This window comes from Anabrus simplex, chromosome 12 (genome assembly GCF_040414725.1).
Source record: "Anabrus simplex isolate iqAnaSimp1 chromosome 12, ASM4041472v1, whole genome shotgun sequence".
Lineage (NCBI taxonomy): Eukaryota > Metazoa > Arthropoda > Insecta > Orthoptera > Tettigoniidae > Anabrus > Anabrus simplex.
The window spans coordinates 8,688,105-8,700,895 of NC_090276.1; the positions used below are offsets into that span (position 1 = coordinate 8,688,105).

At 41.4% G+C, this 12,791-nt stretch overlaps 1 protein-coding gene across 3 annotated transcripts in view; it reads right to left on the bottom strand.

Annotated features, from left to right (window-relative positions):
• LOC136884461 (uncharacterized) overlaps positions 1-12,791 on the bottom strand; it is a 196,892-nt gene that overhangs the window by 106,046 nt on the left and 78,055 nt on the right. The window contains exon 1 of one of the 3 annotated variants that reach the window (XM_067156644.2): positions 5,390-5,455. The exons of the other annotated variants lie outside the window; for them this stretch is intronic. Within the exon in view, the coding sequence (XP_067012745.1) occupies positions 5,390-5,448 (59 nt within the window). The 5' untranslated portion in view covers positions 5,449-5,455. Of the gene's footprint in view, positions 1-5,389; positions 5,456-12,791 lie in introns of those variants that run through there. 3 annotated transcript variants of the gene reach the window in all.

Here is a 12,791-nt window from a genome sequence, read left to right on the forward strand (position 1 = left end):
TTCCTCAATTGCGCCGAAAGTTGAAGGGCTAAAAGGGTCTGGAAAGGTTTCAAATTGTGACTCCTGGATAGCTCTATCAAACTTTTTTCTAAATTCGAAAATAACTTCCGGCCTAAAAACCACTTGTTTCTTTCCTTACTTTGTGTTATATTCAAATCCTAGCCAAGTTAACTTATTTACATAATTCTTTCTGAAATGTGCTCCTTCGTTCAGTACCCTCAGGCGTATTTTTTTTCTAATTTTTGAACAATGTCTACACTGAATGTAGTTATAAGTCTTAAGTGAAACAATGCACTGACTCACATTAGCGCTCGTAGGGGCAGAAAAAGGCAAACTGCTAATCTAATCGACCGGATAACGATGATAAAGAAAAGGATTGTAATTTTTAGGAATAAGTAAAGAATATATTCTCCAGTGGTGAAGCGTGCTAGCATGCACTGGCAACAGTTTGAAAATATAAAAATCGAATATTCTTTAATATTAATTTTTAATATGTTTGTTTCTTCGCCGGGACGTGTCGCGAGAACTCTATTGCAGCAGTTTGCCACCGTCAAAGCTGAGCGGGAGGCTGTTACCACTCCATCCAGTGGTTACGCTTTGAATATCTTCTAACAGCTAGGCGAGTATTAATGCGCCTGCGCCAAGCAAGGCCCCTTTCCCCTCGACACTGAGATGTATCCTGCTACGTTCTAAGGTCGTGTTACCACAGTGGAAAGTGGAAACAAAAGCTTATAACGTCGTCCGTTCCGCCGCGCTCAACAGCGCTTTGTTATATTATTGTGTTATTGTTTTATATCACAATACGATGTGACTTCCCTTGTTAAAGTGTGAATTTATATTTAATTTATGTTAGGTAAGGATAGCCTATAGGACTGCACAACGTATTAAACATTACAATGAGTTCCACCTCGAAAATAAGCGAGTTGGCGGGCGCGTATAATAAAAAGCTTAATGAACACGCCATTTTCGTTAAGAACTTTTGAAGAAAAGAAAAAAAAAAACATAATTGAAAAGGTAGACCCTTAAAAATTTATTCAAGGAATCGAAAAGAACATTACGATATTTTCATGACTCGTGGTACATAAATCTGGACTGGTTATGTGGTTGTGCAAAAATAAATAAACTGAACTGTTGGCCATGTATTCTATTTTCCTCAGAAAATAATGCTTGGAATAAAGACGGTGTGGATAATTTAGATAGTTTCAGAGTTTTAAAGAGACGCCATGAGGTGTCTCAAGCACACATCAACGCTGTTGCCGATATGATTCAGTTCGGAAGGTCCAGAAGAGTTCCGTCTGAGTACAGCTTACAGAAAGAAAGTTGACGAGCATAAGTTAGTAAAAAATAACACATATATTCTCAGCGCTTTAACAGATGTTTATGAGTGCATGAGTGGCCTGCCATACGTTTTTCACGATGTGAACTATTTTCAATTAGTGCATAATCGAGACTGCTAGTCTCTATGATTTTCATGATCACTAGTGTTCAATATATTATGTGCCATTTCATCATTTTCAAATTATGTTATCTTATACAAAATTAATATCAATTATCAAGTCTTTCACTTTTATGAAATGACGTCTGCACTGCTCATAAAAATGCTGCGGTGCGAGCGACAATATACTCTCAGAAGGAGTGTGGTAAACACTTTTCAAAACGCCACGCGTCGCCACTGATATTCTCATAGGTTATTAAATGTTATTTACTATACGCGCACTTTTTCTTGAGCCCGGAGCTCCCTAGTGCTGAATCGGTAGACCTCGGTTATCTTCGACATCCACATCGGCAACCTTTGAAACAAACTATGAATCGCTTATTCATCGCTGTGCGACATCTGGCGTACACTTTGCAAACTAGAACTGTTGATGTTTACACAGCAAAGCCAAACTATATAATTCATGCTAGTAACAAGATTCGCATTGAGAAATGTTATATAATGTTAAATAATGTATGTGTGACACAATTGTTGACGTAAGATAATAAATGTTTAGAAAATTCATATCGATCGATCATATTATCGATTCAATTCAGATTTCATTTCCATCCAGTTGGCAGTATAACCGGAACTGGCAGCACTCCCTCCTTGCTCCTCACCCCGCAAAAATCGGGCTCAAGAAAAAGTGCGCGTACTTATACCTAAAATTCGTAGCTCATATCCCTAGGATGTTTCCAACATTGAGTTGCTTGCCTGAAGGGCTAGAACTTTAGATTTTTAAAAATTTTAGTCAGCATTTACACTTCTCACAATTACGACAAAACACCAAGCTAAGATATTTACAGACGTTTTGCAATCTGAACACACCACAATGTATCTTGGGCAGACGGAGCACCTTCAGGACGCTCGATTGGATGTTGACGGCTAAGTGGGCATCTCAACTCTCAGTTCTTCCACGACGGCCAAGAGAGTAAGGATTTGAAGGCTGTGTGCTTCAGCTAAGACCTCATCAGTTATTCTTCCAATATGAAGAGGAGAATCTTCCCTAGATTTTACTCCTTGATTTAGATATTTTTAAGTTTCTCAACACTCTGACACGAAATAAATAAGTGGAAAAAAGTTCTCTATGTAGATTACATTCATTCAAGCACGTAACAAAGCCCCTGTGAAAATCCCATTCATCATTACTGGATGCGGGACACTTGTAAGTAGGAATTGTGGGGGCTGGCGGGCTACATGGTCTAAATATCAAAAGGAAAGATTTGCGATTAGCGGTGTATTGAGCGCGTTAACGTGAGAGGCGTGTATACAGGGTCTGTGTCTGTACTCTGCTCAACGGCAGCCGTAGTATGGGAGGAGCGCACCTTACAAGCAGCCTGCACGTGTTCGACCTGGCAAGCATGAGTCGCCAGTCTGAATCTCAGCTGTTAACATGGCGAGACAGTTATCATTGCAACACCGTATTTTCGTATATAGAAGTTGTTTCGGGTACGAGTCGGCTCCACGGGCACGCGATGCAGTTGTTCAGCAATTTTCTGGTGAAGTACCGGTACCACCTTCACGAACACAGATTCATGTAACTGTAAATAAATTTGAAACTACTGCCTCAGTGTTCAATTTAAAAAAAACATGCGGACTTACGAACAGTTTTCTTCTGCACACAGAGCCACAAATCTGTTGGGTTTACAAGCGCCCATTGTTTAAAACGTGCTGATCCAGCCACAAGAGTGAGATACTGTGAGTGGCATCTTGCATCAGTGAATGATAGTTATCTGACCCACAGTTTGTGTTCTTTTGGGATGAAGCCTAGTTTCATCTTAATGGTCGTGTGAACAGTCATAACTCTCGCTATTAGTGTGCAGAAAATCCTAGTGGTGTTTAAGAAGTCCCTTGTGATAAGAGGATCGATGTGCTCTTAGTGCAAAATGAATAGTTAGGCTTTTTTTTCTTTTCTTTTTTTTTTTTTGCGAGACGACAGTAAGTGCAGAGAGGTACCAAGATGACATTTTGAAGCCGTTCTTCCATCAGTTAACGGAAGAAGAAAAATCGCGTGGATGGTTTCAACAAGATTCAGCTCCTGCTCATACAACAGAAGATTCCCTTCTTACAATCTCGTGTTTGCAGACAGAGTGATCAGTGCTGGTCTATTTACCCTCGTTCTCCAGATCTAACAGTGTGTGATTTGTTTACTTGTGGGGTAAACTGAAAGAAAAAAAAGTGTATCGAACAAATCCTCACACAATGGAGGAACTGAAAGAAAACATAACGAGTGGAATCAGAAACATTACAGTGGCAGAACTCACACGCGTCAGCTAGAATGTGGTTACCAGATACAATGCCTGTATAACCCAGGAAGGAGGACACTTCCAGGATCTTTTATAAGGTAAGATGTCATATAAGCTTGTATACACGCTTAAAGAAGGGCGGCCGCGCGCGACTTAAGTTCGGCTGAGGCAGCTGCAAACACCGTGCGTTCGGTCTGAGTTTATAAGAGAGACCCTGTAGATGATCTCTCAATATCTTAATGGATCCCTCGAATATTATGAGGGCCACGACCAGTGTTGCCAACTTATATTTCCAACATCCGCTAAATACTACTAAAAATCCGCTAAAATTCCGCCAAGAAATCCGATCTCAAGTAATGAGCAATAATAATAATAATAATAATAATAATAATAATAATAATAATAATAATAATAATAATAAAAGTAAATGTCTGCACTCACCTGATCTGCGAGTTTCACTGGGATTAACCCACTGCCTGCGAGCCGGCGAGCTAAAATTGTAGGCGTTTTACTGCCGGGTCCAAACCTGGTGAATCCCCTACCTCAAGGGCCACACACAGAACAGGCCAGTTCCTTCCCTAGCATAAATATAAATGCTACTCTCTCACAGTTTCATTATCTGTCGTCATTCGTCAGCTAAGGGATAAGCACCCTTTCCCCACGCATTACAAATTTATGATACCATGATCTCATAACATCAGATCCAAATAACATGTTTTCCTCATGTGACTGCTAGCTCCTGACAAGACATACGAAATAGCTCAGAGACAGACTGGAGTACAATTTTTTTTAAAGTAAAATGAATAAAACGCTAAATTCCGCTATAATAAATCTAGAATTCCGCCAAAAAATCCGCTGTCCGCTAAATGATATATTTCTCCGCCGACAGTATTCTAGTTCCGCCAAACTTAGCGGAAAATCCGCTAAGTTGGCAACACTGCTCACACTATAACTTCCAATTCCTCAAGGTTCTTGAGGTGATATTTACCAAAATAGTAGACTATACATGCAGTGGGGCCGATTGCTCGCTCTCCACTCCCCCCACCTCTGCATGAACAGGGAAAAGAAAGATATAAAGAGATCAAACATAAGAAAGAAAGAAAGGAAAAAGAAAGGGGAATCTTAATTTCTGATCCCCCTGTGGGTGGGGGTGACTAAAAGGGGCCCCACGGGCTATCAACTTGGAAGCGTGGATTGGTGACTACGGAGCCCTGAGCTCAGTCCTGGTATTGCTTCCACTTGTGCCAGGCTCCTCGCTTTCATCTATCCTATCCGACCTCCCTTGGTCAACTCTTGTCCATCTTATCTCACAAATTCCCCCGCACCTTGTCACTCGTGTCCATGCGAGCGTATCGCAACATTAAATGTCTAGTCCTTGTTAACAACAAAAAATGCTACACGTTTCTGCCACCTGTTTATCACTATTTTGAACTGGCAGGTGTATGTTTGCGTTTTAATAGTGATTAATATACTAGAAATCCACACATTTTTAAGCGTACTACACAACACATAGAAGAAAGGAAGGAAAGTGTAGTAACTCCCCACCCTTTTCTAAAACCAGGAAATACATTCGGGTTTACTCTTCATTACAAGGCACGATTCAATTTGGATGTAGGTGCGCCTTCAGACGGATTCATTTTTTTAACAACAACTTACTGCTGCTTCTTACCTTGATTGTAGAAGAAATTGTTCCTCGTGTACGTTATTCACCGACGAGTGTCGTCTCATCACACAATCTGGCGACCAGCAATCGTTTAACTGAGCGCTCAGCTGACTGGCAATTTGCTCCGCCAACCAATTAACACACTGATGACTGGAGCACAAGAGGGCTTGGGTAGGGAGGGGGGGGGGGGCATCGTGTATCCCACGAGGTTTTCTTCAGCAGTGGTGTAGTGGTTAGTGTGATTAGCTGCCACCCCCGGCGGCCCGGGTTCGATTCCCGGCTCTGCCACGAAATTTGAAAAGTGGTACAAAGGCTGGAACGGGGTCCACTCAGCCTCGGGAGGTCAACTGACTAGAGGGAGGTTCGATTCCCTCTTCAGCCATCCTGGAAGTGGTTTTCCGTGGTTTCCCACTTCTCCAGGCAAATGCCGGGATGGTACCTAACTTACGGCCACGGCCTCTTCTTGTCTATCCCTTCCAAACTTCCCATCCCCCCCACAAGGCCCATGTTCAGCATAGCAGGTGAGGCCGCTTGGGTGAGGTACTGGTCATCTTCCCCAGTTGTATCCCCCGACCCAGAGTCGGGAACTCCAGGGCACTGCCCTTGAGGCGGTAGATGTGGGATCCCTCGCTGAGTCCGAGGGAAAAACCAACCCTGGAGGGTAAACAGATTAAGGAAAAAAGAAAGAGGACATAGCATCTATAGAATGAGGGGCGTGATCCTTCCAACCCCGCAAGAACACCCCCTGTAGGTCGGGGCGTAGAATACATCCACGGAATATCGTGAAAGGCGACTAAAAGGGGACCCAGGGGTTCTCATCTTGAGACCGTCGGTTAGCGACCACGGTTCCTCTAACCGAGTCAAGGCAGTATTATTGGACCTTTATGATTTTATGATTTCTTATATATATATATATATATATATATATATATATATACACACACACATGATATGAGTGAAGAAGTGGAATCAGAGACAAGGCTTTTTGCGGACGATGTTACTCTAAATAAATTAACCTACAAGATTCTGAGCAACTGCAAAATTACCTCGATAACGTTTTGAGATGGACAGTAGGCAATGGTATGATGGTAAACGGCGTTAAAAGCCACAAATAGGAAAAGTCCTCTCGGTTTTAATTACTGCGTTGATGGGGTAAAAAGCACCTACGTGTTAGTTTAAGGAAAGATCTTCACTGGGATTGTAAGTAAAGGGTACAGATTTCTGCAAATGGTTATGAGGGTCTTTAGGGGTTGTAGTAAGCATGTAAAGGAGAGGGCATTTAAGTCTCTGGTGAGACCCCAACTGGAGTATAGTTCCAGCGTATGGGACCCTCACCAGGATTACTTGATTCAAGAACTGGAAAAATCCGAAGAAAAGCAGCTCGATTTGTTTTGGGTGATTTCCGACAAAAGAGTAGCGTTACAAAAATGTTTCAAAGTTTGGGCTGGGAAGACTTGGGAGAAAGGAGACGAGCTGCTCGACTAAGTGGTATGTTCCGAGCTGTCAGTGGAGAGATGGCGTGGAATGACATTAGTAGGCGAATATGTTTGAGTGATGTCTTTAAAAGTAGGAAAGATCACAATATGAAGATAAAGTTGGAATGCAAGAGGGCAATTGGGGGCAAATATTCCTTTCTATGAAGGGGAGTTAGGGATTAGAATAACTTACCAAGGGAGAGGTTCATTAAATTTCCAATTTCTTTGCAATCATTTAAGAAAAGGCTATGAAAGCAACAGATAGGGAATCTGCCACCTGGGCGACTGCCTTAAACGCAGATCAGTATTGATTGATTGATTGATTGATTGATTGATTGACTGAGACAGTGTTTCCACATACTTGTGTCAGGGTATTATTCTTCATCTTTCCTGTCCGACCTCCCTTGCTCAATTCTTGTTTTCCCCTACCCCTACGGTATTAGCTTTGCGAGGCGTGCCACTTCTACCTTGTTAATCCTAGATGTGAATTCTTTTTTCTCAGAGTTATCCACACGCCTAAGAACTTAAAATTTTCTGCTCCCTGTTCTAGAATTAACTCTGCAAGAGTAGATATGTTTGTTATACACCTTTTTTCTTTTGTTTTTCTTTTTTCCAATGGATATCGGGAGGTTAGCCTTCGCTGCTTGGGTTTTAAGTTGGTTGATTTGTTTTGGAGCGGTATCTAGGGAATCAAAGAATATCGCAAGATCTCGAACTCTTCCTTGCACATTTCTTTGCGCCAATGTTTTCTGCAGTACGCCGTGATCATCATCAATATAATGAGGGGCTGATAATTCCATTGATTTACACGTTAAAATAATAACAATCAATACCTCCTTCACTGGGAATTACAACTCGCTGTGTAACGAGAAGTGGCATAAAACTGGTATCAGAGAAAGCGAAGCCTTATCAGATCCACTCTCAAGCAGTCAACAGAACAATTAAATGTCCCTTTATCTTGTAATCGAATAATGCTGCTACAGTCAGTCGTCTCAATAACGTTTATAACCAGCTATAAAACCAATAAAAGGTTACAAAACGTACAGCAAATGACGGCGTTCATACGTCACATACATCATTATAGAGTGGTATGCCTTTCAGCAGGGGCTGCCTGGCCGAAGAGGTAAAGGCGTGCTCGGTTCACCCCCAAGGACCTAGGTTCGATTCCACGTCACGAAGTCGAAAAACTCCCTTAGGTGCACATGGCCCTGAGGTTCACTCAAACTACACCAAAAATGAGTACCAAGTTAATTCCTGGAAGCAAAGGCGGCCGGGAGTAGAGCTAAGTGTCGAGGTTACGGAAAGTGGAAGCCTTTACCTTCCACCCCTCCAAGGGCCTTCATGCCCTGTACGGAGATGCCATGCCTTTCAACGTTCAGTGAATATACGCCTCTTCAATCCTCTATTTGTATCTAGCTCTGCGGCCTCGTTTGAAGTTCTATATCCTTTATCCCTATATCAGTAGAAACAGAGCCAAACCATCGTAGTCTTGGTGGCAATGGTCACTTACAGTACTGTAATAATAAAGTAAAGTGAACATAATTACCCATCAACGACGAACAACAAGCAATTTCATGGAAAGAAAGTATTACAAGAAATACTACTAGTTTAACATTCTCAATCAATCAATCAATCAATCAATCAATCAATCAATCAATCAATCAATCAATCAATCAATCAGTCAACCAATCCAATCAATCAATCAGTCAATCAACCAATCCAATCAATCACTACTGATCAGCATTTAGGGCAGTCGCTCAAGTGGCAGATTCCCTATCTGTTGTTTTCCTAACCTTTTCTTAAATGATTTCAAAAATTTGGGAAATTGATTGAACAGCTCCGTTGGTAATTTATTCCAATCCTTAACTCCCCTTCCTAGAAACGAAAATTTGCCCCAATTTGTCTTCCTGAATTACAGCTTTACCTTCTTATTGCGATCTTCCCTACTTTTAAATACATCACTCAAACTTATTCGTCTACTAATGTCATTCCGCGCCATCTCTCCACTGACAGCTCGGAACATACCACTTAGTCGAAAAGCTCGTATCCTTTCTCCCAAGTCTTCCCAGACAAAACTTTACAACAACGCTACTCTTTTGTCGGAAATCACCCAGAACAAATGGAGCTGCTTTTCTTTGGATTTTTTTCCAGTTTTTGAATCAAGTAATCCCGGTGAGGGTTCCATACGCTGGAACAATACTCTAGTTGGGGTCTTGCCAGAGACTTATATGCCCTCTCCTTACATCCTTATTATAACCCCTAAATACCCTCACAACCATTTGCAGAGATCTGTACCCTTACAATCATATTTATGTACTTACAATGATTCCCAAAAGGAACTTTCACCCCATCAATTTTGTAATTAAAACTGAGAGGACTTTTCCTAATTGTGAAACTCACAACCTGACTTTTAACCCCGTTTATCATCATACCATTGCCTACTGTCCATCTCACAACCATATCGAGGTCATTTTGCAGTTGCTCACAATCTTTAAACTTATTTATTACTCTGTACAGAATAACATCATCTGCAAAAAGCCTAATCTCTGATTCCACTACTTTACACATATCATTGATATATATATATAAAATAAAATATAAAGGTCCAATAATACTGCCTTGAGGAATTCCCCTCTTAATCATTACAGGGACAGATAAGGCTTTGCCTACTCTAATTCTCTGAGTTCTATTTTCTAGAAATATAGCCACCCATTCAGTCACTCTTTTGTCTAGTCCAATTGCACTCATTTTTGCCAGTAGTCTCCCATGATCCACCCTATCAAATGCTTTAGACAGATCAATCGCGATACAGTCCACTTGACCTCCTGATATCTGCTATATCTTGCTGGAATCCTACAAGTTGAGCTTCAGTGGAATAACCTTTCCTATCCCAAACTGCCTTATATCAAACCAGATATGGTACTATATCCCAACCCATTATCTTTAGTACATCCCCAAAAATCTTACCAATTCCAGCCGCTTTTCTAGTTTTCAACTTTTGTATCTTTCTGTAAATGTCACTGTTATAACAGGTAAATTTTATTACTTCTTTAGTATTAGTCACCTCCTCTGTCTGGATATTATCCTTGTAACCAACAATCTGTACATACTGCTGACTGAATACTTCCGCTTTTTGAAGATCCTCGTATACACCCTCCCCTGGTTCATTACCGGTAACGATTCCTGAAATGTCCTTTTTGGAACCTGTTCTGCCTTATAGTACCTATACATACCCTTACATTTTTCACTAAAATTTGTATGACTGCCAATTATGCTTGCCATCATGTTATCCTTAGCTGACTTCTTTGCTAGATTCAATTTCCTAGTAAGTTCCTTCAATTTCTCCTTACTTCCACAGCCATTTCTAACTCGATTTATTTCCAACCTGCACCTCCTTCTTAGTCTCTTTACTTCTCTGTTATAATGTAGTGAATCTTTATCATTTCTTACCACCTTTAAAGGAACAAATCTATTTTCACATTCCTCAACAATTGCTTTAAACCCATCCCAGAGTCTGTTTACATTTAAATTTACCGTTTTCCACCGATCATAGTTAATTTTTAAAAACTCCCCCGTGCCTGTATTATCAGCCATATGGTACTGCCTAATAGTCCTAATTTTAATACCTTCCTTTCTTTCACATTTATTTTTAACTACGACAAAAACAGCTTCGCGATCACTTAATGCCATCTATTACTTCGGTTTCTTTATACAGCTCATCTGATTTTACCAGCACGACGGTCAGGATATTTTTCCCTCTAGTTGGTTCCATCACTTTTTGAATTAGCTGTCCTTCCCATATTAACTTATTTGCCATTTGTTGTGCTGTTTCCTGTCGTTCGCATTACCTTCCCAATTGACATTTGGCAAATTGAGATCACCCGCTACTATCACGTTCCTTTCCTTATCGTTTCCCACACAGCTGATTATCTTATCAAATAATTCTGAATCAGCGTCTGCGCTACTCTTTCCCGGTCGGTATACTCCAAAGACATCATGTTGCCTATTATCTTTAGAGATGAGCCTTACATCTAGAGTTTGTTGCTTGTCATCTTTAACTTTTTCATTGCTTACACATTCTTCTTTCACCAGAATTAATACTCCCCTCCTACCATTCCTATCCTATCTCTACGATACACACTCCAGTTCTGTGAGAATATTTCTGTATCTATTAAATCATTTCTCAGCCATGATTCAACTCCTAGTACAATAATTGGTAAGTATATATATCTATTAAATCACTTAATTATATTCCTTTCTTTTTACAGTTGAGCACTAACATTTTTATGTAATCCCTACTTGACGTCCAGTTCCATGTACCCTTATCACCGCTCCCTAGGCCAGCCCGTTTCCCTGGATTACCTCCCAATAACCCTTCTAAACAAATTTCCTAACTAATATGTACCACTACGGTTTAAGTGAAGGCCATCTGAGTGCAGATCCGTATCTCCTACTCACCCATTAGGATCTAGAAATCTCACTCCCAGTTTCCCACATACCCACTCCATAGTCTCATTTAAATCCCCAATCATCTTCCAGCCAGTATCCCTCCTATACAGTATTCCACTGATAATCTCCGCTTCCTTAAACTTCACTCGTGCTGCATTATCGTCACCTTCGCCTCGGTCATCATCCACTTCTCTTACCCTCCACAACAGAGTCCATTATTTTGTAGGCAACCTATCCTCCTCCGTTCTCCTCACATGATCCCACCACCGAAGCCAGTTTATGCGTACAGCTTTATCCATTGAGTTCAATCCTAACTTACCCTTTATATCCTCATTCTGAGTTTCCTCCTGCCATCGTTCGTACCAGCGATCATTCTCGCTATTTTTATGCCCGTTACTTCTAACTTAGGAATAAAACCCTGAGTCCATCCAGCTTTCACGCCCATACAGCAAAGTTGGTCTAAAAACAGGCCATGTAAGGAAAGTTTCGTCCGGGAGCTGATTTCCTTCTTACAGAATATTGTAGATCGCAACTGCCAAACTACATAACCTTTGCAGATTCAATCTCGGTTACTATACTACCATCCTGAGAGAATAGACATCCTAAATACTTGAAATTACGTGTTCCATCTCTGTATTCCCGACCTGACATTCAACTGCCTTAGGTTGGTCGCCTACTGACATCACTTTAGTCTTTTAAAGGCTACTTGTAACAATTACATTCTTAGTGATATTTACTTGTAATCGTGACTTTTTAAAAAATGCAAATTTTCCGCGTAATTTACTTTTTGTCCGCCTCTGTGGTGTAGTGATTAGTGTGATTACCTGCAACCCCCGGAGGCCCGGGTTCGATTTCCGGCTCTGCCACGAAATTTGAAAAGTGGTACGAGGGCTGGAACGTTGTCCACTCAGTCTCGGGAAGTCAACTGAGTAGAGGGAGATTAGATTCCCTCCTCAGCCATCCTCGAAGTGATCCCTCCCCCTTGTTGGTGGGGGCGGTAAGATAACACCTACGGTATACCCTGCCGGCCGTAAGAGGCGACTAAAACGGGTCAGAGGGGCTCTGAACTTCGGAGCGTGAGTTGGCGAACACGGCGCCCTTAGTTGAGTCCTGGCATTACTCTCAATTACTTGTGCCAGGCTCCTCACTTTCACCTATCCTATCCGACCTCCCTTGGTCAACTCTTCTTCTTTTCCGACCCGGATGGTATTAAAGCAGTCGAGGCTTAGGGAGTCTTTCATTTGCACGCCCTTTCGTGACCCTTGTCTTTCTTTCGGCGATACCTTCATTTTTTCGAAATTTCGTATCCCTTCCATTTTTCTCTGTGATCAGTGTTATACAGTATAGAGGATGGATATGCCTAGGTGTACTCCTTCTTAAAACAATAACCACCACCATCACCACCCATCACTTTTCTGTGGTTTCCCACTTCTCCTCCAGGCAAATGCCGGGATGGTACCCAACTTAAGGCCAGGGCCGCTTCC